This window comes from Heterocephalus glaber, unplaced genomic scaffold (genome assembly GCF_053883595.1).
Source record: "Heterocephalus glaber isolate CG9 unplaced genomic scaffold, H.glaber_assembly_v1.0 deba00001452, whole genome shotgun sequence".
Taxonomy (NCBI): Eukaryota; Metazoa; Chordata; class Mammalia; order Rodentia; family Bathyergidae; genus Heterocephalus; species Heterocephalus glaber.
In genome coordinates this window covers 23,358,393-23,386,194 of record NW_028258302.1, presented here as the reverse complement: position 1 = coordinate 23,386,194, position 27,802 = coordinate 23,358,393, and the positions used below count along the sequence as shown (strand labels likewise).

At 53.5% G+C, this 27,802-nt stretch overlaps 1 protein-coding gene across 1 annotated transcript; it reads left to right on the top strand.

Moving 5' to 3' along the window:
- On the top strand, positions 1–27,800 carry Padi4 (peptidyl arginine deiminase 4). Its single transcript, XM_004850390.3, has 16 exons — positions 1–223; positions 9,484–9,664; positions 11,733–11,799; positions 13,255–13,322; positions 15,397–15,514; positions 16,755–16,880; positions 17,784–17,962; positions 18,050–18,153; positions 18,728–18,839; positions 19,978–20,085; positions 23,123–23,277; positions 24,223–24,367; positions 24,528–24,630; positions 25,280–25,350; positions 25,598–25,738; positions 27,403–27,800. The coding sequence occupies exons 1-16, from the start codon at positions 132–134 to the stop codon at positions 27,634–27,636; spliced, it is 2,004 nt and encodes a 667-aa protein (XP_004850447.2). The 5' UTR covers positions 1–131; the 3' UTR covers positions 27,637–27,800.
- Positions 27,801–27,802: the final 2 nt, after the last annotated feature.

Here is a 27,802-nt window from a genome sequence, read left to right as displayed (position 1 = left end):
GAGGAGGCTTCTGCCCACACCCAGCCGAGTGGGCTGGGCCAGGCCTCTGGGCCTCAGATCACAGGTGCTGACTCACTGCTCTGCCAGGTGGTATAAAGGAACCAGCCGGGGGCTCCCTGCATGGCCAGAGGATGGCCCACGCAACAGCGATCCGTGTGGCCCCCGAGCAGCCCACCCAAGCCGTGTGTGTGCTGGGCACTGCCACTCAGCTTGATGTCTGCAGGTGAGAGGGGAGCCTCCTGGGCGTCGGGGTAGGACGGGTGACAGCATGAACCAGTTCTGGCACCCTAAGAGCATGGGCTACCTCTGGCTCTGGCTTCTGCCTCTGTGGCAACTGCCAGGGAGCAGCTGGAAAGACAAACCCTGAGCAGGAGCAGGAGCAGCGAGAGGGGCCGGATTCATGACAGTGAGGCCTCTGCGCATGTAAGTGAGGCTTCCCAGGATCTCACTTCAAATGAATTATTATGGAGCAAACAGAGAGGTCAGAGAGGGTCTGAGACTTGGCTTCGGTCACACAGCAAGTCCCTGGACCACACCTGGTTCCCAAGGAGATGTGCTGTGCGAACCCCTCCGAGGGTGTGTGACAGCGTGGGGGTGATGGGACAGGCTGTGGATCAGAGAGACAGAGGGAGGTAGCCCCTGGCCTGCAGTTGGCTGGCTGGGTGGCCTCGGTTTCCTCAGCTGTGAGTGAGGACACTGCCCGCTTCATGATGTGGTTTACAAATGAAACGTGGGAAAGGTGACAATGTTCGCTAAGTACTTAGCTCAGTGGCAGGCGTGTTCCTGGTAGCTGTTCATCCGTTCACTCACTTGTTCATTCATTCATTCACTCATTCATCAAATAACAGTGGAGGACCCACAATGTGCCGGGCTCTGGGTCACACAAGATGGATGAGGAACACTCTTGGAGTATGCATGGTGCCGTCGTTATTGTCATTGTCAGTAACAGTAAGGCAGCCCCTGGCTTCCAACCCCAGGTTGGGCATCCGTGGTCCTAGAACAGTGTCAACAGGGGTGTCTAGGACACTTTCTTGAGAGCATCACTCGTTGTCTGAGCCCAGCAGTCAGGCTCTAGTGGCCTCCCAGGCCACAGATGGGAGGCAGGAGGCTGAGAAGTCAGGAACAAAGGAAGAAAGAAAGTCAGTGCTGCTGGAGGCCCTGGACTCCTCAGAAAGAGCTGTATGGAGGGCAGTTGGAGGAAATGGAGGGTCCGGGACCAGCCAGGGGGACCCCAGCATGCCAGGTTCGTCCTCTACCTGTGCTCCAGTGGTGGGTCAAGGTCACTGGGCCTTCTAGGCAGGGAGCTGGCTGGGCAGGGCCAAAAGGAAGGTGCTCCCAAGTCCGTAGGAGCCTCAGAGGCCTCTGCTTCTCCTCCTTCAGTCAGGTACTGGGCCCTGTCATTCTGTCCCCCAACTGCTGCTCATAAATATGCTGAAAATGATGTCACCTTTCTGGACACACAAGGCGGGCAATGCTTTTATTCCCATTTTATAGCAGGGGAAACTGAAGCTCGAGGAGGTTAAGTAACCCACCCTGCACCAGCCTTCTTTGTCACTTCCTGCCAGTCCCAACACACCCTTCCCGGCAGCCACCACCCTCTCCCTAAACCACAGCCAGCCGGCTAAGCCTGCCACCCCCCCACACCCCGGCACAAGTCCCATACCTGTTCCAGAGCTCAGAGACCCCGGGGCTGGAAAGACAGGTCTCGGAGCAGGTGAGAGCCATTATTCTGGAGCCACTCACAGAAATTCCTTTGAATTCATCTGGGTGTGAAAAGTGCTTTCCTGCAGCAGGAAATGCCTTGAGCGTGTTAAAATCGTGCTGAGCTGAGAGGAATAGTAACACTTCTCTCGGGCTTTCTGTGCCTGTGGGGGAGTCAGAAGTCATCAGGACCCAGCTGTGAGGTGACAGGCCCGTCTCACTGATGTTTTGTTTTTTGGGTTTGTTTTTTGTTTTGGGGGTTTTTTAGTCAGGCTGGTCTCAAACTCACATCTATCCTCCTGCCTCAACTTCCCAAGTGTTGGGATTACAGGTATGCACCACCATGCCCAGCCTTCTCACTGATTTCTAATCTTTGCAGAAATCTGCAAGGTAAATGCTCCCATGGTGCCCATTTTAGAGATGAGTAAACCAAGGCTTTGGGAAATGAAAACACCAAAGTCCCATACAGGTGGCCTCTGACTCCTAACTCCCCTACACCCCCTCTCTGAGTGCTGTGGAAATAGCTAGGCCAAGACTGCTCCTGGTAGCAGAGTCAGGGAGCTTCCTCTGGTGGGAAAGGCCCACGGAGGGACAGGGGAGGTGGTGCAAACCTTGGAGGATGGCTGTCACTCTGCAGGTGCCTTGATGGGTGGCCCTCCTCTTCCCCAGCGTCTCCTCAACAGCAGACCATTGGAATGATGGCAGGGAACATGGACGTGTCTGTTAGTGTCTCTAAAACTCAGTGTGCCCATCTGTGAAGTGGGGGAATGAACACCTGCCTGCCTGCTGGGTTGTGGCAAGGACTGAATCACATGACACAAGCTGATGTCTGGCAGAGGGGCCTCGTCCCTGTAAAGGCAGTGCATGCCTCTGTCGAAGACGCTGGGTGCAGTCCTGCTGCTGGTCCTCCTTGAGCAGATGGAGACCGGCAGCTGCAGGACCAAGCCAGTCACTGCCTGGGGCTCCCATCTGCAAAGGGACTGGCATTAAGGAAGCCTTAGGTCGGGACTGCTCTATAGTGACACACAGTCACACACAGAGTGCAGACCCCAGGTGTTCGGCACAGTTTTTGCTTGGGAGCTGAGAACACCTGGAAAGTCCTCAAAAGAAAGTGGAAGCCCTGAAGATGAATCCTGGCGGTGCCTCTTCCCAGCAGCCTGGCTGCTCCTGGCCTCGATTTCCCCGGCTGGCACAGAGGGTGGCTGTGGCAGGAGGCAGGTGCTGTGTTTGTGCCCTTCCCCCACCCCATGGAGGAAGCCGCACACAGCAGAGGGAGCCTGGTGACCCAAAGTTCCAGCCTCCCCTAGTTTTCTGAGCCCCTGATCCACTTGCCTGCTGTACAGAATGCTTGGTGCAGCCCTCTTCTCTGGTCCTGGCCACAGCTCAGGCGCACAAGGCCACTGTGAGCTAGCCCCGCCCTGCTGCTCTGAGCCTGGGGAAAGAGCCTCCCAGCTTCAGTGGAGAAACCAAGGCCTCTGTACAGCTCTGGCTGGGCCAGGAGGTGGACTGCGATAGAGGCAGAAGGGTTAGGGATTTAGGGCACTGTAAGCCAGGAGCTGTGCTGGCGACCCTGTAACAGTTGTCATATCCACTCTTGTCCTCAGCACAAAGCCTGGCACACGGTGGAGGAAGTGAGCATGTGTACTGCTTAGCTGAATGAATGGGTTGTGTGTTAAGGGAGGACCGTGCCTGGAACATAGGTATTCTTTTTTTGTTTTTTTGGTACCGGTGTTTGAACTCGGGACCTTGCACTTGTGAGGCAGGCGGCAGAAACACTGAGCTCAATCCCCAGCCCTCATAGTAGGTATTCTTGAAGTGTTTGTTGAGTGAAGAAAAGAAAGTTGAGCACAGGAAAGGCCTCATTTATCTTTGTGCCTTCCCCATAGTACATGGTACAGACTAGGCACTCGGCTACCTTGAAATCCTCTTGCAGTAATCCGGCTGTGAGCTAGGTTCCCACTCAGCAACTCCTCCCCCAGCCCTGCCACCTGCATTCCCACCCTTGGTGACCTCACAGCCCTCGGGGCTGCACCTGTCACCTGGGCCAGGGCAACTCCCTGGCTGGAAGCTCTGCCCTGACCTGATGTCTCCTTGTGCCCATACCTGGAGCTGTCTCCACCTGGGGGCCCTGAACATCAAGCCAGCCGGCCAACCCCCAACTGGATGGCACTCCTGCCCCTCCCACCATCCTGTTACCTCTGTGAAGTGGGGAGAGGCTGGGTGTAAAGAGCCAGGCACACAGGTGCCTTCTTCAAACAGAAGCCCACTCATGTCTCCTGCCTCAGTTTTCCTCCTGTGAAGTGGGCTGACCAAAGTCCTGCTTTGCAGCACTGTGTGAGACACGGCGCACTGGGCACAGGGTGGCCAGTACAGGTCCGGCAGTGGATACAGCCATGCTCCTGCAATGCTTGGGCCATCACTCCTGGGCCCTGGAGCCTCTGATAGGAATCCCTGCTGCAGCGCTCAGTGGTGGGCATGGCGTTGGAATCCAGGTCTGTCTGCTCCTTGTCTTTTCTGCTCCCTCATCAGGACCCCAAGTCACCCTTTGTATCAACACCTAGGACTTCCGCCAGCCAGCCCTGAATAGTCCAAGACTATCTCTGTACCTCCCATCTGTCCCAGTTGAATTTCTTCCCAACCTTTCTCCTCCTCTGACACCACTATGATTGCACTACTCCCTTCCTCTGCAACCTATCCTGGCTCCCCATTACCCATGTATCAAGTCCCAGGGCTGCCCTGAATGCTCTGAGCTCCTGCTCCCTGCCACCAAGTTTGGTTCCTTATCTCTAGGTCCTTGAGTGAGAATCCGCATTCCTCTTCTCCAGCCCGGAAAACCTGCTGACTCTGAAGTAGCTCCGCCCACCTCATAAAAAAACAGCAACCACAGGCACGCATACCACAGTCTTCCTTCCTCCTGGCCTGCGCCTGTGTCCTGGGTTTCCTGGGGATCCAGGGTAGCTCAGCCTGGGTTTACATGGGACCTCTGGAGGGCGTGTCAAAGCCCCAGATCTGCAGGTAGCAGGTCTGGGGGCCCAGGCTTTGCATTTCTAAGCTCTCAGGTGTCCCGAGTATTGCATTTTGAGAATCGCTGGTCTTGGCGAACAGCTGACACTGGATGGGCAGGGTGGGGCATATGCAGAGAAAGAAGCCACCATGGGTGGCAGTGATGGCATCAGATTGGCCATTGTCTGCCAAGGACCTTGGAGGAGTTGCTTGGGCTCCCTGAACCTCAATTTCCTCATCTGTAAAATGGGACTAACACCTCCCCATCAGATGTTTGTGAGCACAGTATCTGGGGCCATGTGGGAAGAGGCAACTGACTGGTCAGGGGCTGCAGGCTCCACCCAGGTCATAGTCAACTTGGGCAGCACCATCATGGCAGGAAAAGGTGCCAAGCCCAAAATGTCACTGATGGTTACAAAAATCTCAAATGCCACATCCCTGAGTGGAGGGCGTGGGGAGAATGACATGACCACAGGTTGTGCGCTGTCATTAGACTTCCTGGTGACATTTTCTGTTTGAGCGAGAAACAGGCTCATGTTTGCACCTTCTGTTGTTCCTATGCATATTCTAGGACAAAAGTTGGCATGCTGACAGTGTTAATCTACTGGAGTGGAACACATTGCCTACTTTTTCGCCTTCCTTCCTTCCTCCCTCCATGCCTCCCTCCCGATGAGGACCTGGGTCTTGGTTCCAGTCTGCATGTGTAGCCAAGCGGGGCTTTACCCGTGGCCGTGCAAGATGCATGGTGACCACCGAGGCACCACTTGCCCATCTCCGCTGTAGCGAAATCCAGTGACTCCAAACAGCACAGATGTAGGATCTCAGGTTCTGGAGGTCAAGGGTTCCACAGGGCCGCGTTCCTTCTGGGGAATCTTTGGGGAATCTGTCCCTTGCCTGCACCCACTGGAGACCACCTATGTCCCTTGGCTTGTGGTCAGTTCCAGAACGGATCTCTCCAGCCTCACTTCCACTGCCACATTTCCTCTGACTGTGACCTCCTGCCTCCCTCATAGACACCTTGGGGGTTACATCTGGCCCACCCAGATGGTGCAGGGCCATCTCAAGATTCACCCCCAATCCCATCTACCAGTTTCCTCTTCTGTGTAAGGTGACACAGTCTCGGGTTCTGGGGCTCAGGAGGAGGGTGTCTTTGGGAGGCCACTGTTCTGCCTGAGGGGGTCTCACTCTGGGGAGTGAAGAAGGAAGCCTTTAGAGCCCTGAGCCGAAACAAATCCTCCCTTCTTGTGAGTTGATTACCTCCAGTGCTTTCTCACAGTGACACAAAGCTGGCTAAAATGGGGGCCCTCTTAGAAGTCTCCCCATTACCATGGTTTCCTGTACATTCCTAATTCTCTATCATGAATACATATAGCTTTGTATATACAGACAAAAACCTACCCTATCACAAAAATAAAAATAGGAAACATAATCCTAAGTATCTTTGTGACCTCATGAAGTGAGCTCTGCCTCTCAAGGGAGTCACCCAGGCTGGGGATTTAGCTCAGTGGTTCTGCTGCCTGACTCAAGGGAGTCACCCATGCACTGTTGTGATTCAGCTACAATATTTTTGTTGTTGCTTTGGTTTGCTTTTTTGTTTGTTTGTTTTTGTTTGGGTTTTTTTTGTTTTGGTACTGGGGCTCGAACTCGGTACCTTTCGTTTGCAAGGCAGGCACCGGAACCACTGAACTAAATCCCCGGCCCTGGTTTTTGTTTTTTGAGACAGAGTCTCGCTATGTAGTTCAGGCTGATCTTGAATCCACTATGTAGCCCAGGTTGGCCTTGAATTTGTGGAGATCCTCCTGCCTCATCCTCCTGTGTGCTGGGGTTACAGGCATGCACCACCATGCCCACCCAGATCAGCTACAATTCCTTAGCCTCTCCTCTGTCTATGGGTGTTTGGACTGTGCTACATTGCCCACCAGGACAGAAAGGACTGCCCCAAGCTCTCCTGAATGTGTCTCCTGATGCACACATGGAAGAAATTCTCCAGAATGTTGGTCTAGGAGTGCAGTTGTTGAGTTTGGGTTGGCTAATGTTTGGCTTTCCAAGCAAACACTAAGTTGGTTTATAAAGAGGTTAACATCACACCCCTGCGAACAGTGCATTAGGGTTTCTGCTGACCCATGTAGTCTAGAACGTTATGTTTCACCAATTCAGTATGTGTAAGATCCTGTCTCATGGCAGCCTTGACATTTTCATTTCCTTGCTTATCAGTATGGTAGAGTGTCTCTTCACGGGATTATCACCCATTTATCTTTCCACTTCTCTAAATGCCTGTTGTGTCTTTTGCCCATTTTTGCTATAGGGCTGTCTTTTTCATGTTTATAAGCTTAAGCTCTTTTAATATTCTGGATGCTAAGCCTTCATTGGTCTTACCTTGTGAACAAGCTCTCCTTAGATTGTGCATGTCCTTTTTTTTTGGTACCGGGGATCAAACTCGGGACCTTATACTTTCGAGGCAGGCGCCAGAACCACTGAGCTAAATCCCCAGCCCTTGTGCATGTCTTTTATAGTACTTATTTTCATCTAGTTGAACTTCTCAATATTTTCCTTTATGCTTCCTGGTTTGATGTCTTATTTCAGAAAAAGCTTACAGATACTACATCTTCTTTAAAAGACTCAAAGTTCTGCTGTGTACTTTTTTTTCTGCCTGGAACTCATTTTGCATATGGTGTGTTATGGCTTGTGTCTAGATGTCCCCCCAGAGCCCAGTGTCATAGGTGGGGCTTTTTCAGAGATGGCTGGATCTAGAGTGTGTGATGCTGGGATTGATTCATGGTGCAATGCTAGGATCAAGGGCACTACAGTGAAGGGTATGAGTGCCACCTGCCCTAAGTAGCCTGGATAAGATATAAGGGATAGAAAGAGCTGTGGTCATCCCTTGCTTGCTTTGCCACCTTCTGCCCACCATGAACTGTTTCCTCTCTACAATGCCTGTCTGTCATGCCACCCTGCCTTTGAGCCAGCTGATTATGGACTGAAACCTCTACAGACAGTGAGCTAAATAAACCTTTCCTCCTTTAACTTTGGTATGTTGTCCCAGCAACAAGAAAAGGAACTAAGACAGTGTGAGGCTGGGATCAATTTAATTCTTTCATTATTTGTCCAATTTAATTATTTTCCACATGAGTGAACAAGTGTCCTAGTACCATTTATGATGCAGTCTCCACTGTGCCCAGTTCTGTCCAAGACCACTTCCATAGATTAAGTAGGGTCTCTCTTAAATTACACCCTCCCTTTGTCTTGGCCTGGGTGATTATAACCCATAATTATCTCCATGGCATAATAGTGTCTTGTACCTGGTAGAACAAGTCCCTCAGTTTTTTATCTCTTTTCCTTAAGGGGTACCTAGACTATCTGGCCCCTTGGGTTTCCATTGGACAAATTTTAAAATCAATTTGTCAAGTTCAGTAAGAACCTCTGGAATCCCATTGAATATATAAATCCATTGGTGAGAATTCAAGGATCTCCTTCAACTCGCCTCACTGTCCTGCCAATTTAAATTCTGTCCCTTTTCATCCCACAAACTTGATGTTTTTATGACTTCTTTGAATATAGATGATGTTTGTTTAGATTTATGAAGAAATTCACCATTTTACTTGTTTACCATTCTTTCTTGTGCCGTCTTCTGACCTCAGTGACCTTCTTTCAAAACTATGCTTTCAGAAGTTGCTTCAGTCAAAGTCTGTTGATTTTGAAATACTAACTTTTGTTCATCTGAAAATGTCTTTAGTAAAAGATTTTTGGCAGTGTTGGGCATTGTGGCATATGCCTGTAATCCCAGCACTCGGGAGGCTGAAGCAGGAGGATCACCTGAATTTCAGTTCAAGAGCAGACTGGGCTACAGAGCAAGACCTTGTCTAAAAATAATGGGGAAGGGTGTACAATTCTAAGTCAATAGTTGTTTTCTCAAAATTCTAAGAAGATTTACTCAATTGTCCCCCAGATTTCACTGTTATTATTGAGAAATCTGCTGTCGATCTAATTTTTATTTCTTTCTGAGTAGTCTTTTCTTTCTGAATGACTTTGAAATCTTATCTTTGAGATTTGTGTGTGTGTCAAGGTTGTATTATTAGACACACACAATTTGAGAATATCTTTTAGGTGATCTTTTCTACCGATGATAATGTGAGTAATGACTAGCAAACTATTTTGTCAGATACTAAAATACCCACCCCACCCCCTCGGCTCATCTTTGGGTGTTCTTCGATTTACTGTGCTGTGTGTGCATGGATACTCATGCTGGTGGTGTGTGTGTGAGGGTGTGTGTGTGTGTGTGTCTGTGTGTGGATGCACACAAAGAGAAGGCTGATTCTTGGAGATTCTCCTTACTTCTTATAAGCTTAGCAATGCTTTGAAAAGTATATTTATCTGTGATCCAGACATTTTATAAGATCCTCAAGTATTTGGCCAACCACAATTTTAGAAGCAGAAGTTTGTGTAATTTTTTTTGTATGTGTACAGCCCCGTGTGTACACATTGGTGTGTTAAAGACCTCTGGGTGTGTACACTGCTCTATGCATACATGGCAGAGAGAGACAGGACAGGCAGACTTTGGTATGTACTTTCCTCTCCTGTCTTCTAGTTCAAGTGTAAGCCCTCCAGATCTTCCTGTTTTCCTCATTACCTCTTGACAACCTGGCTGTACTCACTCTCCTGAGCAGAGTAAGGTCTGACTGCTGCCTGGGTTGGCATCTGAAAAAGGGAAGATCCCAAGGAGAGCCATGTTGGGCTGAGCCCTTCCTCATGGGTTGCTGCCCTCCTCGGTCCCTTCCACAGCTCTGCCCCCAAGGACTGCACATCCTTCAGCATCACTGCCCCCCCAGGGGTGGCTGTCGATATCACCCACAGCTCTCCAGCCAAGAAGACTCCCACAGGCTCCTCCAAATGGCCTCTGGACCCTATGCTGGAGGTGACCCTAAGGATGAAAGCTGCCAGCAGTAGCATGGATGACCAGAAGGTGAGTGTGAGCCATGGAGTGGAAGTGTGGAAGGACATCTGCCAGGTAGCAGCCACAGCCAAGCTGTTTCTCCTTTGTGCACAGCACCAGCCCCAAAGCCATCCTTCCTTTGGAAAAGCTCATGATGGCCTCTTCCACCAAGGGTCCCATGGGCAGTAACTCAGGGCTACCTGGAGCTTTGGGGGGGCCAGGGTCTTGATTCAACCTATCCACTCAGTCAATGTTTAATAAACTCCTAACATGCCAGACACTGCCAGGCACCAGGAAGATAGAAACGAGCAAGCCAGGGGAGATTGCAGTCTTGGCAGGGCTCACAATCTGTGAGTGGGGGGATCAGGTAACAGACAGGTAAGCAAACAGCATTACCCGTGGCACAGAGGTCTATGAAGGCCAAAGAAGGGGAGCCCCAAGGAGCTCTGCTCCACATCCATGTTAGTTTCCTATGGCCACCACAGCAAATTACCAGCTAGCTTAAGGCAACAGCAATGTATGCTCCCAGTTCTAGAGGACAGAGGTCTGAGATCCAGGTGTCAACAGGGCCACATTCCCCCTGGAGGCTGTAGGGGAGGAGCAGCAGCTCCTTGCCTCTCCCAGCTTCTTCTGGTGGTGGTCAGCATCCTATGATGTGTGCTGCTGCCTCACCACTGTGCCTCAGTGGTCACTCTGCTTCCCTCCTTCATGTAATCCCTGTTCCTCTCTTATAAGGACGCTTGTCTTTGGGTTCAGGACCCACCTGGATATTCCAGGATGATCTCCTCATCTCAAGATATTTAACCGACCTCCATCTTGTTTTTTTCAAACAAGGTCATGTTCACAGGTTCCAGAAATTGGGATGTGTTTGGGGGGACCACTATGGGGACTTACCATACCCCCTTGAACCAAGATGGTCCCAACAACACCCTTTGGGTTTCCCACAGAGATCTTAGCCAATAGCCACTTGTTGCTGGAGGAACAAGTTCAGCAGGCTCTTCCCTGGGGACCAAGCATTGTCACCTCCTATAGGAGCACAGAGCTTGGGTACTCAGGTAGGGGTGGTCAGGGAAAAACTTCTGGAAGAAGCAGCAAGCTGAAGGATGAGAGAGGGAAAGAGGAGTGGGAGCCATGGGCCAGGTGGCCGTGCACACACTCTGGGTGAGGAGACACACACTGGGGACACTGGGGACGTCTGTGGGACAGGAAAGGTGGTGGAGGCAGAGGTGAGGGACAGCCCTCGCTCAGTCAGTGTACAGGGCTTGGTATCGGGGACCCCATTTTCTGAGGGCAACAAGAAGCCAAAGAAAAGCTTTCAGCCTGGGAATAACAAGCCCACATTTCTATTCTAGAGAGAGCCCACTGGCTGCCATAGCAATGAGACTGGATCCAAGGGGTAGACGAGAGGCAGGGGACCCCGACAGCAAGAAGCAACAAGGCGTAGCATTTCCCTGGAGCCCTACTGGATCCCCTATCGCTGACAGGACGCCCGACACTTTCGCTTGGGGGAACTCCAGTCGCCACCTGCCCTGTTATTTGGGCCAGTCAATCAGGAGCCCCGCCCACTTCTGGCAGCTGGGCCAATCACACGTGTCCTCCTATGGGGCTTCAGGTCCTGAACGGAGCGCCTGGAGCAAGCTAAGCGCTTGCACTCTGCCACTGAGCGGAAAGTGGAGTTGCTTTTAGACAAGCCGGGTTGGTGTTTGGAAATCTCAGCAGCACCTGCCTGAAGACATCAACTCTCCCTGCTCCCCAAGTGCCCGGGGAGTGAGGCCTTTGAGGTCTTTCTTCCATCCGTTCTGCTTGCTGGGGCCCGTCCTGTGGCTCATAACCAGCTCTCTCCCCTAATGCTTCCTCCACCCCAGCTCCGTCTGCCTATCCTCTGCTCCTCACCCCCAAGATCTACTCAAGGTGTACTCTGCAAACCTTCCCTGGCCCCCCTTCCCAGGCAGAGCCAGTCCCTCCATTTCTGAGCTCCCATAGGACCTTCTTCTATGGGACTGTAGTCATTTGAGCTCAGCTGGCACAGAGCAGGCTTCCAGTTTGTGTTTGTTGAATGACTAAGAGAAGTCTCTCATGCTCTGCTGCTGTCTTGTAGGTTCAAATTTCGTACTATGGACCCAAGACCCCTACAGTGCAAGCTCTGCTCTACCTAACTGGTGTGGGTAAGTGCTCCCCTCCCCTTCCAAACCCTGCAGGGCGTCTCTCCAGGAGAGAGGTGAAGGGACTTGAATTATGCATCTTAATTTGTTTCTCAAGTTAGGAAGTAAGTACATGATTTTCAACATACAAATCTCTAAACCTTGCCTCAAATATTTATAGCAAAAATAGATGATGACACTGTGTTACCAGATAATGTAGACCACATTCCCCAAATCCACTATTTCGATTTCATTTTTACCATTTTTGTTACACCAACAATCCACCTATACTCGTGTGCTTACATTTATTTAATATTCTTCTTCAGATATAACACATTTTTAGGATCACTTGAGTCCAGGAGTTGGAGGCCAGTCTCAGCAACATAGCAAGACCCTATCTCTTAAGAAATAATTTTTGAAAAGCTGGATATGGTGTAAACACTGTAATCTCAGCACTTAAGAGGGTGAGGCAGGAGGATCAAAAGTGTAAGGCCAGCCTGGGCTCCATATCAAGACTCATCTCAAAACACCAAGACAACAACAATAATGAAACCCACTTTTAATTTGACTTCATCTTGAGCAATATCATACTGTTTTTAAGTGTGTGTTAAACATACAAATAACCTGAAACTTTCAGATTTTGTTTTAATAACAAGTCCTGTTCATGAACACACATTTAAATCATAATAAGCTAGCACTGACTCTGCTAGGCACTGTAATGAACTTCAGGTTTAATTTGGACAGCAATCCAGTACATTTGGGGCTGTTCCTGTCCCAGTTTACGGATGAGGAAGTTGGGGCACAGGAGGTAGACAGACTCGCCCGAGGTCGCACAGACAGTAAGTGAAGGAGTGGAGAGGTCCCGGCCACTGTGGACTGTGCTGCCCATCCCTGCACTACTGTGTGGGTGAATGCTCTTAGGAGGACATCCGGACCAATGCCACGCAGGACAAGGGTCCCATGCCACGCTGTGAACACAAAGGTCTGTGTCAGTGGAAGGAGCATGGTCAGAAGTTCCCATCGCCTGGGACACTGGGCTGCGGTTTGTCCCCCGGTGTAGGCACAAATAATAAGGAGCAGGTGGAGGAGGTACAACCACTGTGTCCCCACCCCAAGGTGATGGAGGACTGGGGCTTTGAAAGCCTGGTGAGTTGTCCTTCCAGGGCTTCATGTGTACCCTTCACAGGGTGGTGGGAATTCATCCAGAAGCCCCTCAGGGTGGTCAGACCCTTGGGGTCCTGTTGGCACCACAGCCTGGGCCTCTGAAGGAGGGCAAATGCTCAGGAGGTCACCGAATTGCAGCCAGACTTCTTGGGGACAAAGGGAGAGGTGCCATGTACCTGTGTCCCCTCTGAAGGAGGCGAGACCCCTGCCCTCAGTGCAGATCTCTCCTGGAGAGGACTTGTCCCCCCGAGGCCAGGCTGAGTGCCCCCACTCCACACCCTCATCAACCCTCTCTTCTTATTTGTGGAATTTCAGAAATCTCTCTACTGGCGGATGTCACCCGCTCGGGCAAAGCGAAGCCAACCAGGTCCATGAAAGACCAGGTACCTCTCAACCCTGACCCCCACCCAAATGGTCCTTTTAGGACTGCTGGGCTATACTACAGCGCCCCCTGGTGGGCATGGGACAAAGACATGTGTCCTATGTTAACTAAACAATTTAGAAAGGAGAAAAAACATTTTAGTTTGTATATCCCATCTCTTTTACAAGACCGTAATTGTCACCAATTATAGGTTCAGAATCTCTACTGGGTTACTCAGTTAAATATACATCAGAGAAAATATTTGTTTTAAACTAAATTTTTTATTTCAATGGACTATAATTATTTTTCTTTTTATTGTTATTGGTCTTTTGTTTTTTGAGACAGAGTCCCGCTTTGTAGTTCAGGCTGGCCTTGAACTCACTAGGTACCCCAGACTGGCTTCAAACTCATGGTGATCCTCCTGCCTCAGTCACCTGAGTGCTGGGATTTTAGGTGTGTGCCACCACGCCGGGCTAAAATATTTGTAAACAAGTCTCAACTCTGGCTCAAACCTCCCACCCACCCCACCCCCAGCTTTAATGATTCTCCTGCAGCTGTCTGTATGGGGTGAATAACAGAGAAAGGGGGCCGGGGATTTAGCTCAGTGGTTTAGCCACCTGCTGCACAAGCGCAAGGACCCAAGTTCAATCCCTGGTACCAAAAAGAAAGAGAAAGGAAGAATGGCAGGGAAAGGAGGGAGGTGGCTGGGCAGGGAATGTGTGCTGTGGAGACATGGGGTGGTGGAGTGTGCAGAAAGGACCTTAAAACTGTTGACCTGGGCTCTGTGGGTGAAGTTTGGGGTGTCTCTGAAACCTCAGAGCTGCCTGCACAGTGTTTTTTCCAATACTGGGATTGAACCCAAGGGTGCTGTACCACTAAGCTGCATCCCCAGCCCTTTTCATCTATTTTCTAAACTTTGAGACAGAGTCTGGCTGAGTTGTCAGGCTGGCCTCAAATTTGTGATCTTCTGGCCCGGAGATTTAGCTCAGTGGTGCCTCTGCCTGCCTCAAAAGTGCAAGGTCCCAAATTTGATCCCTGGTATAAAAAAAAAAAATTGTGGTGTTCGCTTCAGCAGCACATATACTAAAATTGGGGGAAAAATTGTGATCTTCCTGAGCCAGTAGCTGGAATCATAGGTGTGCATCACTGCACCTGGCTCTGCCTGCACAATTTAATATGGTTGTGTGCACTTTAGAAGATGCCAAACTGAAATCCCAAACCTATAATCCTGGCACTTGGAAGGCTGAAGCAGGAGGATCACAAGTTAGAGGCCAGCCTGAGCTATAAGAAGACCCTGTCTCAAAAACAAAAACAAAAACAAAAAAACTGGAGCCAGTCAGAAGCTCAGGAAATGGACTGGGCTGTAGCTCTGGCAGAGTGTCTGCCTACCATGACTAAGGCCCTGGGATCCATCCCCAGTACTGCAAAAAAAAAAAACAAAAACAAAAAACTAAAGCTGGAGATGGAATTCAGGACCTTCACACTGAGCTGTATCTCCAGCCCTTTTATTCATTTTAAATTTTGAGACAGGGTCTCACTAAGTTGCTCTGACTGGGTTCCAGCTTGAGATCTTCCTGTCTCTGATGCATGCCAACAAAAAGTCTTTAGCGAGGGGACAAATGACTACACTGTAGTCACTCCCCAGAGCAGACACTGCCCTGTGAAGGAGGCATCATTGCTTTTAGGTCCCCACAGTGGGGGCCACTTAATCTGCTTTATCTTTTGGCAGAGACCAGCTGGCTGCTAAGAATAGCATCCACCCTGGTGGAACGAGCCATTAAGAGTTCACAGCACAGTAACTAGGTAGATTGGACTCTCATCATACATACTTGGCTTCATTTATTTTGTCAATCCAACATTTTTTTAAAAAGCTGTTAAAATCCGGTTCACTGTCTTGGGCTCTTTTGGTGAATTTGCTGATGGCTTTTGGAGCAGGCAGAAACTCACTCTGGGAACCTGAGAATCGCTTAGTGTGGGGACAGGGTGGTTGTGGCACACAGGTCTGGGGTGACGGGAGGTCAGCCCGCTTCTCCCGGGAGCCACTGAGGGGTCTTCTGCTCCAGTCCTGAGCCAGCTCCTCTCTTCCGGGTGTGCAGAGCACCTGGACCTGGGGCCCCTCTGGACAAGGCGCCATTCTGCTGGTGAACTGCGACAGGAACAATCCCCAGTCCTCCGGAACGGACTGTGAGGATGAGGAGGTGTTTGACAGCAAAGGTGAAGACACTTGGGGCTGGGACCCGGGCCTGGTCTCTTTCCAAAGCCGATTTGTCCACATGGCTAGAGCTTGTGACAGCCCTCTGAAGTTGGGTCTTGGGAGTGTGGTCAGGTTAGGGTGAAATGGACATTGGTCCCTACCTAAGGTCACACAGTCCCTGCCACTCCCACCCAACCTGAACATCTGCAGTTGGCTCAGACTTGGGGACCAAAAGCAATCAGAATGAAAGCTGTCCCCAGTCACATCCGAGTCACCCCCGAGTCCCCTGACATAGCCAGACTCTGACCCGAGTACTTGGGGATGATCAGCTCATTCGATCCTTCAACACAAAGCTTAGCGGATAGGAAACCATGTCATGGAGAAGTTAGGCAGCTCATCGGCACAAGGTCACACAGCTAATAAGTAGCAGACTCAGGGCAGCAGGGCGGGTGCTGGGGACAGGGTCTCTGCCAGTGCTGTTCTGGGATGCTGGGAGTTGGGGTAGGAGGGCCTCACCCACCTGCACTGGAGGGGCTGCTGAGGGGCAGTGGCTGTGGCCTTCCTGGGGCAGCTAGCAGGGCAGTGTGCAAACAGCTGCGCTTCAGTTGTGTACAGCCGACTGGCCTGATGCAGGACAACCTCTGTGGGCCTGGTGTCTGGTGATGGTTGGGGCTGCTACCTCCTCCGGGCCCTCCCAGCGCTTGACATCTGTCAGTTCCTTGCACAGAACCCTTGTGCCAAGTGCTGCCTTCACCCATTTACTGATGAGGAAACAGGCACCGAGAGGGGAAGGAACTTTCCCCAGGGTCACTCAGATCCAGATGGGCCTCAGACCCCTTCACCCCTCCACCGAGGTGCTGTCCACCAGAGACGACCACTCTGAGCTGCCCCTCCCGCCCCCGTGCCACTCTTACATTGGCTCATGAACCTCGATTCTGCCCAGCAGAGCACAAAGCTGCCCTCTCACCCCGTGCACAGAGGGTGTGGGCGCCTGCCGCGTGCTGTCACTGTTCCAGGTTCTTCCCCGTGAGGTTCCAGGGGCCAGGGACACAGAAGTGAACAAAATGAACACAGTCCCTGGCTCACTGAGCTGGTATCTGAAGCTCATCCGGGGGGAGATTCAGAGACCTCAGATGAAAGCACTGTGTCCGTAGTGACGGCTTGAGACTGGGCAGCAGGGTGCCAGGCTGCGCTGGGAGGCAGCTGAGGGGAGACAGCCTGGTGACATGGGCATCTCGGGCCGGGTCCTCCTTGTTCTAGATGCACAGGACATGTCACTGGTGACCCTGAGCACGAAGACCCCCAAGGACTTCTTCACCAGGCACCGGCTGCTGCTGCACGTGGCCAAGTCGGAGATGGGCAGAGTGAGGGTCTTCCAGGCCACACGTGAGTGTCCCCCTCTGCATGTCTCCATCTCTGCCCCTTTCCCACCCCAGACACCCCTGTGTGGCAGAAACTCCCGAGGGGCTGCCTGGTGCTGCGCTCTGAAATCACGACAAAGCCATGAGTGAGGCTCACATCTCTGTCCACCGTGTCTGGAAAGGAAGGAAGGAGATAACCTCCCTCCCCAGAGCCATCCATGCATTCGAACCCGACCCTGTCCTCGGTCACTTGCACCTCACTGGCCTGGGAGGGACGAATGGGGGTAACTGAGCAGAACACCTTGTGTCTGGTGCAGGGTGAGGTGGGTGCCAGGGTGGCTCCCCGGAGGTGTTGCCTGAGCAGAGGACATGCAGGGACAGCCATACGACACTCCAGGGAGGGCACTGCAGGCAGAGGGAACGGCAAAGGCAAAGGCCTGGACACTGGCCTGTCACACAGCCTGCCCCAGGAAGCTCAGTCTCAGTGCTTACTGGTGGCTAACATTGTAACAGCCTGGCTTCTTCCTGGGGCGAGGACAGGAGGACAGCGACCTGCACCAACCCCCAGGGTCAGCTTAGACCCCACTAGAGCGACTGCCCAGGAGTGAGTGAGCGGGTGAATGACGGGGTGGAGTCCTGAGATACTGGGAATGGATCAGGAACACCGTGCCCTCCCTGGACCCCAGCCAGGGAGCAGGCACCGGAGGTGACATGGGGGGTGGCAGGGGTAGGCGGCCCAGCACCAGGGAGAGGGGACAGAGTGCTTGTAAGTGTGCATGAGGGCCTGGGTCCCCAGCACCCCGAGGACGGAGGAGGAGGAAGGGAAGGCGGGAGGGAAGGAAGACAAGAAATAAAGGAAAAAACCACTGAGGAGAGAAGAGGGTCTCCCAGGATGTCAGGGACCTGATCCTGCCCTGCCTCTGTCCAGGGGGCAAACTGCCCTCTAAGTACAAGGTGGTCCTGGGACCCCAGCAGCCTTGTCACCACCTGGAGCTCCCCGGTGGCCAGCACAGCATAGACTTCTACATGGAGGGCCTGGCTTTCCCAGACGCTGACTTCCCTGGGCTCATTTCCCTCGGTGTCTCCCTGCTGGACGCCTCCAATCCGGTAGGTCAAGCCGGCGGCCCGGCTTGGGGGTGCAGAGTGCCCCAGGATGTGCCAGGGGTGACGGCCCTTCCCTCCCCTCCCCTGCAGGAGCTCCCCGACACCCTGGTTTTCCAGGACACTGTGGCCTTCCGTGTGGCCCCCTGGATCATGACCCCCAATACCCAGCCTCCCCAGGAGGTGTACGTGTGCAGGTGAGGACCCCGGTGCAGCTCACTAGATGAAAATGATCCTTACCCCAACTCACTGGCAGCTTCTGACAAGTTCAGGAGCATGAAAAGTCAGGGGCATCTGTAATCTTAGTACTCTGAGTCTGAGGCAGGAAGATCACAAGTCCAAGTGCTGCAGCAACTGGAGGAGGACAGAGTACCCCAAGCTGGGCAGCTCCCCAGCTTAGCAAGACCCTGACCCAAAATTCAAAGTAAAAATGGCTGGGGATGCAGTTCAGTGCAAAGGTTCAAACTGGACTGTGTCAGGAGGCATGGCCTTGGATGCACTGTTCTGGGGCGCCATGACATGAAGCCCACCAAGAACAGACACAGGACAACCAGGAGCCTCTGCTCAGGCCACAGGCATATCGGGGGCCCCTGTGTCACCCACCCCAGACCCCTGCCTGGTCTGAACTTGGGGATCCTGAGCTGCTGCTCTGCTCTTTCTAGTATTTTTTCACTTTTTTTTTTTTTTTTGGTACTGAGGATGGAACTTGGGACCTTCCACTTTCGAGGCAGGCGGCAGAACCACTGAGCTAAATCCCTGGCATCTTTCTAGTATTTTTGACAATGAAGACTTTGTGAGGTCAGTGGCTGCTCTGGCCAAGAAAGCCAAATGCAAGGTGACCATCTGCCCGGAGGAGGAGAACCAGGACGACCAGTGGATGCAAGTGTGTGGCCCTGCCTGGTGGACAGGGAGGGGGCACCTCCAAGGGTCCTTGCCCAAGGTGGCTCCAGCCACTGATTTGCTGACCTTTGTCAAGGGCCACTGTGAGCCCATCCCATGGGCCTCCCTGACAAAAGCCTGCTGGAAAACCCTCCCTCCTGGGCTTCCTGGGTCAGTTGCCAGACCACGCCTCTCCCCTGCCCTAGCACATTCTATGGCTCCCGCCTCCCCTCAGCTGCTTCCAGGGCCCTGGCGACCTGGCTGCCTCCCTCACCTGGCACCCGCCTGCCCTGTGTGGGAAACACCATGTTGCCATCCTCTGTCCCTGGCCTTATGGAACCCCAGCCACTCCCTGCTCTGCCCTGGCCCCAGTGCCTGGCCCCGCTGCCCTCCACAATGTTTACCAGGCCCCCCCACCATCCCACTGCCCTCCCATTTCCCATCCTCACCCCCTGTCATGCCCTCCGTTTGCCCCTCATCGACTTCCACAGTCTCTACAGTGAGGATGCCTTCCTCTTCCTCCTGGTCCCCTAACTCCATCCCCTCTTCCTCCCTTTGCAATGCTGGGTTGAACTGTGTGGCACTGCTAATAGACCACCTTCCACCTGCAAAGGGAAACAGCGCACAGTTCCACCTGCCAGTGACGAATGACAGTGACTGTGCCCCGTCACACCCTGGCACAAAGCCCTGGAACCACAGATTTGATTCTGAAGCCCCCTGCACCCTCATCCCCCAAAGGCTGAGGCCCAGCCTCACCTGGCTTCCTCTGGGCAGGACGGGCTTAGCTGCCCTCCCAGGGCACTGTGGCCCGCCTGACACCAGGTGCTCACTGCCTGGACCCTGGCTCTCCCACCTGAGGAGCAGGGTCATTGGGACAGAGCACATCTGGTTCACTGTGGTGCCCGAGGCAGCACCCTGCCCAGAGAGGGCAGAAGGGCTGTGGTTTCCTGGCACCTGGTTCGCAGGGCAGGTCTAGGACAAAGCTCTGCTCCTCAGAGCGCTTCCCTGGGGCCACACATCTCATGGGGGGTTGCTCTTGGGGGAGAGGGAGACAGGGTGTGGTGTTTTCACACCTGTCTGTGTGCTGGAGGCCATGACCCTGGCACCATGTGGCACAGCCCGTGTCCTCACCCCCTGCGCAGGATGAAATGGAGATCGGCTACATCCAGGCACCGCACAAAACCATGTCCGTGGTGTTCGACTCCCCGAGGGACCGAGGCCTGAAGGACTTCCCCATCAGATGCGTCCTGGTACTCCATGGGGTGGGCAGGGACCCTTTTCCTCTTCCACCTGGCCCTCCCAGGCCCGCCAGGGGCCGAGCAGCCCAGCCCTGACAGCAGAATTCCTGACCAGGTGGGACCCACGGGTGGGGCTGGTTATTCCTGTTATTACAGTGATAAGATCCGGCCCTTCTTTCCCCAAGCCCCTTTCACCTGTGCTCAGTGTGTCCCCAAGAGGACCCTGGGAGGTATTGGGCCTCCCTGGCTACCAGCTCTAGCTGCGAGGTGGGGTGGGGCCGGCTGCAGGCTCGGGCTTCGGGGTGGTGTTCAGCTCTCAGGAGCTCCATCCAGGAGGTGGGGGCCAGAATCAGAGTCCATTTCCTAGGTGTGACCTTATCAGCTGAAGTGTTCACACATGGGAAGTGGCATCTTAGGGAGTCACGCTTGATTAGGCAGGCAGGTTGATGCAGATTCAGCACAGAATAATAACAATAACAACAACAACAATAATAATAATAACAGTTGCATTTACTGAGTGTGCCTTTCATGTCAGTCGTGCTGCTGAGATCTTTACATACACTGACTCATTTAATTCCATGACCTTTTATGGAGATGCTATCAGTCAGGCCATTTTGCAGTTGAAGAAACTGAGGCTCACAGTGAAGATATCAGAATTAAAACTAGGCCAGTGTGGAGCAAACCCCACCTCATTGCCCTGCTTTCCCAGGAAGACCCCAGGGCGGCAGGCTGAGCCCTGGCACCCAGAGAAAGCAGAGGAAGGAGTGTGGTTGGCAAGGCTGGCTAAAATGAATGGCTTCCTGGGTGGCGTCCTGTGCCTCAGGGCAGGCAAGGCGGCCCTGCCCATGTGAGAGGCTCTGGAAGGGTTACCTGGCTGCCTGTCTCACTTCCGCCCACCACGCCCTGCATGGAGCTGCAGGGATACAGAGATCTTGTTGGGTCCTGGGGCCAAGTGCACCCCGTTTCAGGAGCACTGGGTCAGTCGTCCACAGCACTGTGACCTGTCCTGGCTCTCTGGTTTCACTCCTGTCTTTCTCAGTGGCCGCCTCTCCCACTTTGATACCCTGTCTGTGACAAAAGCCAGATGCTTTGATGTCACAAGACAGACCCCTGACAGGAGAGCTGGACCCTCAGCATGGTGTCCCACCATTCCTGCACGCAGCTGTGGAGGAAGGGAGGCTGTGGTGGTGACTGAGGACACTTGTGGCTCCCAGCCCGTCATTCAGAGTGAAGAGGATTAGGATAAAAGTCAAACTTGTCAACAGGCTGTCATCATCTCCCCTGCTTCTCCAGTATCACCGTTGGCCACTCGTCCTGTCACTTACCTGGCTTCGGCCCTGCTAGACGCCTTCCTGTTCTCCTCATCTGCCCCTCACCTCAGGGCCTTTGCATATGTTGATCCTCTGGCCTGTTTCCAAGGCTGGCTGAAGCTCCTCCTTCCAGGCTCAGCTTCAATCCCCCCTCGGTACAACCTTCCCCAGCTCCTTGCAATCTCCACCGGGGAACCTCAGCATGATGGAACCACCATATGGTTAAACAGAATTAGAGCCAGCTTGCCCCAAGTGATGCAATGCTTCAAGCTTGCTGGCTGCTGTGAGACCATCCACTTAGAACCCGGGGAACTGGACGGGGTTTCTGGTCCTAAACCAAGGAGGGGGATTCTGAGCTGGCTGACAAGAGAAGGGCCAGGCTGCGTGCTGAGAACGCATGTGGGCAGGGCAGGGAGAGGACCAGGTGAGACAGGCGCAGCAGCATGCAGCAGGAAGGGGAGCCCCAGTCAGATTCTCAGTCCAGCTGCCTGGATTTCTGACCAGTGTTTTGGTTTTTTTTTTTTCTGGTACCAGGGATCAAACTTGGGTCCTTGCACAGCAGGTGGCGAAACCACCGAGCTAAATCCCTGACCCCTGACCAGTGTGATCGAGACAAATCAAAGGTGGCATCCAGGCTGTGACCTGTAAATGGCAGGCATTGTCCCCATCCCCAAGAGGGGAGGACGGTGGGAGGAGAGATCGGTAGTTTTGAGTGCAACAGGCAGAAAGTCTGGCAGGTTTAGGAGAGGAGTGGAGCCTGAAAACAGAAAGGTTGTCGGCTCACTCATGGAATTTCATGCAACAACGAAGGAGACAGAGGGCTGGGCCCCGGGAAGGAGCCACTACAAGGGTTGGGATCTTTGGTTTGTAGGAAGGTAGAGTTGGGGTGCAGCCTCTCCTGGGGGTAATGGTGCCTCAGATATGTTCAAGCCCTATACGAGGAACCTGGTGCTCCCTTACAGGCAGGAGGGACTTTGCCAGTGTGACCCAGTTAGAGGTCTTGCCGTCCTGGGGCCCGGGGAGATTGTGTGGAATCATAACACTCCTCAGAAGAAGGGGAAAGGTGAGTCAGAGTGGAAGAGGCGTGGGGTGAGGACAAAGCAGAGACCTGAGGGCCGCACGCAGAAGACAGGAGAAGGGGCTGCACCCAGGCAGCCGCTGGACGCTGAAAAGAACAGACACAGATGGTTCCCGCATGGCCTCTGGAAGGAACCACCCCGCCCCGCCTTGAGGGTAGCCCACCAAGACTGACTCTAGCAGCAGCTACAGAATGACTGTGCTTTTCTAAGCCACGGACTGGTCAGCGATTTGCTGCAGCAGCCACAAAGCCCACGCCTGCTCCTTTCATGACACACGTGGAGATGTCACCATTCTGTGAAGCTCCTTCCAGCCCAGGTCAGAGTGCAGCTCTCGGGGACCAGGAGCACTGTCCCCAGTGTGGTTTCCTTGTGTGCAAAGTGAGAATAAAAGTGATACTTGGAGGACTTGTTATTAGGCCCGAGTGAAGGTTACCAGGTCGCTGGCGTGCACCAGGGACACAACAAACACCAGTCACTCTCCTTGCCCAAATCCACCAACCTCCCCTCCACATCCGAGAGCGGTAATGGTGCCTGCCCCATATTAGCCGCTGACGGACACCCAATTCCTTCCCGGGACCAAGTCCACCTTACACCTGCCCCTGCCTGCTCTCCACTGAGGGATGGGGGCTCTAATACTTCTCAATGCTTCTCCCACTTCAGGGTCCAAATTTTGGCTACATGACCAGAGGACCTCTAACAGGGGAAGTCACTGGGCTGGATGCATTTGGGAACCTAGAAGTGAGCCCCCCGGTGACCGTTGGGGAGAAGGAGTACCCACTGGGCAGGATCCTCATCGGGAGCAGCTGCTACCCCAGGTGAGGAGGGGTGGCCAGGACCCAGGATACATGGAAAGGCCAGTGTGGAGCCTTCCCTACCTCTTCCCAACCAAGAGGGCACAACAAACACTAGGAAGTGGGACAGGAATTCAAGTACAAGGCAAGGTATCCAGGCTTTGGAGGCCAGTGGACCCAAGTTTAAGTTCCAGGTCTGTCACTTGCAGTCAGTCATCAGTGAATATTTACTGAGCATCTACTATGTGCTAGGAGCTGGGGATGCAGCTATGAATGACAGATAAGTCCCTGCCACTATGCTAGTGGGGGAGACAGATAATAGTAAAGTAAACAAATCAGGTGATTTCAAATAGTGAAGAAAACAAAAAAAGAAAAGGGTAGAAGAGGTGTGGGACTTATATTAGCATGAGCAGAGAAGACCTCTCTGGGGAAAGGCTTGATGACAAGACCATGTGAGGTTCTGGGATCTGACAGAGCATGTGCAAAGGCCCTGGGGCAGGAATGGGCTTGGCAAGTTCAAGAAGGCCATGTGGCTGGAACAGATTAAGCAAGAGAAAGAGCAAGGAGCTGAAACACAGAGGGACTTGCAGGAGAAAATGTAGGCGCAGAGAGGTGAAGGAATGTCCCCAAGACCACACAGCTAATAAGGGGTCATCAACTCAGGGGGCACCAACTCAGTCAATTTGGATCAGCTGCAAATCCCATGTTTACCCTGGCATCTAGGATGATTCAACAGGCTGTGCTTTGTGATGCTAGGCTCTGGTCCTCTCTACCTGAGTGACTGTGCCTCAGTTTCCCCTCAATGAACTGGAATGACAGTCCCTAAATTTCTCACGTGGGAAGGGACATGGTGAAGGCATTCCAGGTTCCTGCATCCCCTCCCTCACTGGAAGAGAACCCTGACTCCTTTACAAGCCCCTGGGACCCCCTTTGCCTCCCCCAAATAATACCCCTTTGCCCTGCTGGCAGCAAGGGGAGCCGGGAGATGCACCGGGCCTTGTGGGACTTCCTGGCAGCGCAGGGGGTGCAGGCGCCCGTGCAGCTCTACTCCGACTGGCTGTTCGTGGGCCACGTGGATGAGTTCCTGAGCTTTGTGCCGGCGCCCAACAGGAAGGTACAGTGTGGGGAAGCTTCATGGCCCTTGGGTCCCAGGACAGCTGGGCCCGACATTTCCCACCCAACTCTGCTTCTCCCTTGGGTGGGGGTCCAGGCGCAGCAGCCTTTCCTGGGGAGCCCTGGGCCCAGCCCCCTCTGATGCAGCACTTGGCCCCCAGGGCTTCCGGCTGCTACTGGCCAGCCCCAGGGCCTGCTACCACCTGTTGGAGGAGCAGCAGCGGCAGGGCCACGGGGAAGTGCTGTTGCTGGAAGGAGTCAAGAGTAAGCTGCTTCTCCTTGTTCAGTCTGGGCACCCCATCTGCCTGGGGTTGCGGGGTGGGGGGTTCCGGGAAGGCTTCCTGGAGGAGGCACCCGAAGCCTAAGCAGCACCTGCAGGCAGATGGGCATCAAGGAGAGGACTGAGGTGCTGCACACAGAGTGCACAGTGCACATGAAGTCTCCAAGGCAGGACAACAAGCATGCATGAAATATTCCTCCATAAAGTCCACAGGAACGAGTTGAGTCGGAGGTGAAGGCGCCTCCTCGGCTGAGTGTTTCCACCTAATAAGTGGCGGTGCGAAGTGTGTCTCAGGAAGACCGGTCTGCCCCGACTCCCAGTTTGTTGTCTCTGTTCCTTTTCACTCTTTCATTGGCATTGAGGCAAGCGCTCTGCCACTGGCCGCACCCCCACTGATGTCTTCTCCTTTCTAAACTCGATCTCTAGGGCGAGAAGAGAAATCTAGCGGATGAAAACAAGATTTTTAGTGAGAACACACATTTGCTACACTCACAGCAAACCTGAACGTGAGGGACTATTGCCGCCCCATTTCACAGATAGGTCCACAGAGTCCCCTGCACAGCACACGACGAAGGAGAGGGAAGCTGCTGGATTCATTTGCATTTTTTCTCTCTCTTTTTTTTTACATGACAGAGCAAAAACAGCAGAGAATAAAGGACATTTTGTCAAACAAGAAATTGAGAGAACAGAACTCCTATGCGGAGGTACTGAGCCCGGGGGGTGCCGGACCTGAGACCTGAGACTCTGCCCAGCCACCACCCCTGGGACTCGAGGCCAGGACAGGCAGGAGTCCTCATGGGCTGCCACAGAGCGGGGAGCAGAGAGCTGGAGGGGAGGCCCACGAGGTCCCCTGAGAGCTGGCCAATGGCCCTCTGTGCCCGCAAGCCTGGCAGCCGCCTGACACTACTTCCCACCCACCCCGTCCTGGTCCTTCCCTCTGCCTCCGCCCAGAGCTGCATCGACTGGAACCGAGAGGTGCTGAAGCGTGAGCTGGGCCTGGCCGAGGGCGATATCATCGACATCCCGCAGCTCTTCAAGCTGATAGGGAACAGCAGAGGGGCCCTCAAGGCCGAGGCCTTCTTCCCGAACATGGTGAGGAGGTGCAGCTGTCCCCCAGCCCTTTGGAAGGGCATTACCCTGGGGCACAGTCAGGAGGAGTTTAGAAGGGCCCGTAGGACCCTATTCAGCTTCTGGAGCCCCTCTGAGATCTCCCAGCCCTGCTGGAAGTCAGGTCTGTGGGTTCCTCCCCTTTCCAGGTAAGGCGCAGGGAGGTGGGGCCTCTGGCACACAGCACAGCTGGCTGGTGAGGGACAGGATTTGGAGGTGGCCTCAAAGCCAGGGTCCGGCTGCAGAACCCGAGCTCTAGCCAGGGCACTGCCGCCTGCTGGGGGACTGGGTGGAGAAAAGCCATGTTAAGGGCACAGAGGGACCTCTTGGAGCAGCACCCCAGCCTGGGGCTCTGGGACACCCCTCGGAGGTGGGGCTGAACTCAGCCTTCCAAAGGGCGCACACCTTTGTTGAGAACTCTTGGCTGTGACCCCAGGTACTATCATTTTACGGTTCCTGTGTCTGTTCTGGGCCTAGTCCTTCTGGAACCCTGGGGTTACAGTGCAGGGAGGAACCAGCAGTCCCTAGCACAGTGGTTTGCAAACTGGGCTCCCCAGAGCCCTGGGGTCCCAAGGCAGTGCCTCAAACCTGGTGGTTCGGGTTTTCTTTTTCCCAGATTGAGGTTCTGCAGAGGATTTTGTTTAGAATGAAGGCCTCCTCTGCCTGAAGGAAGCTGAGGGAAGTACAGCCTCTACCTTAAACCCCAAATAAGATTCCTTGGTTCCAAGCATTTCATTTCCTGTCCAGTTTAGCTGAACCAGCTTCCAGGTGCAGGAAGGAAAGTCGAAGCTGATGGGCAGGGGATGAAGTATCTCAAGAAAGTGGTTGCCACATGAGGGCTGACTATGCCAGAGGCCCCTGAAAGGAGCCTCCCAGGACCCTGTGGGGGAGAACTGGGGTCAGGGAGGGGAGCAGGCAGAGACCAAATGTGCAGGGCACTTGCCATGGCTGTGTCTGAGCAGTGACAGAAGAAGCCCTTGGGACTCATGACCCATGGAGGCTGCCTGGGCACCTGCTATGTGCCAGCACTGGCACCGAGCTATGCATATCTACTCTTAGCTAACTGTCATAGCAATGGACATTTGGGCTCATCTTGTTAATGGGGATCAGAGAGGTACCCAGGGTCACACAGCTGTTGAGGAGAGTAGCTGGGGTGTAGACAAATACTGGCTTGCAGCCCTAGCCCTCACCTGGAAAGAAAGTCCTTTATGGGAGTCATACGATGCAGAAAGTCCTACGACAGAGGTGGCATCCATTCCTCCATCCAGCAGGTGTTTAGTAAGCACCTACTGTGTGCAGACAGCATGCTGGGAGGCAGGGCGCCGTGGAGGGGAAGTGACTGGTTTTCACCGTTCAGGGATCTGTGGGCACCTCTACAGAGGGACTCGAATTAGAGCTGGCCCTTACCAGAAGGTAGCAATCAAGGACAGGGTGGTATTAAAAGCATGGCCCTGGAGTCCAGCAGACTTGAATGAAAATCCTACGCTATCCAGGTGGCCTTGGAGGACCAGTTTTACCTATCTGGACCTCAGTTTCCACCTCTGTAAAACGAGGCCATTTTTACTGGAGGTCAGAGGAAGGTGGGAATGTTTGGACAGCGGTGTAAGTTGTGCCCTGCTGCCTGTGAGCTGAGCCCCACTTCTCTGCAGGTGAACATGCTGGTGCTAGGGAAGCATGTGGGCATCCCCAAGCCCTTTGGGCCCATCATCAGCGGCCGCTGCTGCCTGGAGGAGAAGGTGCGCTCACTGCTGCAGCCATTGGGCCTCCACTGCACCTTCATTGACGACTACTACAGCTACCACATGCGCCACGGGGAGGTGCACTGCGGCACCAATGTGCGCCGGAAGCCCTTCACCTTCAAGTGGTGGCACATGGTGCCCTGAGCCAGCTGCCCTGTTGGCCTCTCCAGGCACCCAGGCTTCCAGCAGAGGCTCGCTGCCTCCTCCCGGTCCCCTCTGGGCCCTGCTGTGCTCCCCAAATTGGTCCCAGCATTGCAAACTGAGCCCTGCACTGAGAAGCTGTAATAAAGATGTTTTTAATCAGTGTACA

Coding starts and splice junctions, on each gene's coding strand:
- Padi4 (XM_004850390.3), top strand. CDS start 132: ATGGCCCACGCAACAGCGATCCGTGTGGCCCCCGAGCAGCCCACCCAA. Junction 23,278..24,222: donor GGGAGCAGCTGCTACCCCAG/GTGAGGAGGGGT, acceptor CCCTGCTGGCAG/CAAGGGGAGCCGGGAGATGC. Junction 24,368..24,527: donor TGCCGGCGCCCAACAGGAAG/GTACAGTGTGGG, acceptor CTTGGCCCCCAG/GGCTTCCGGCTGCTACTGGC.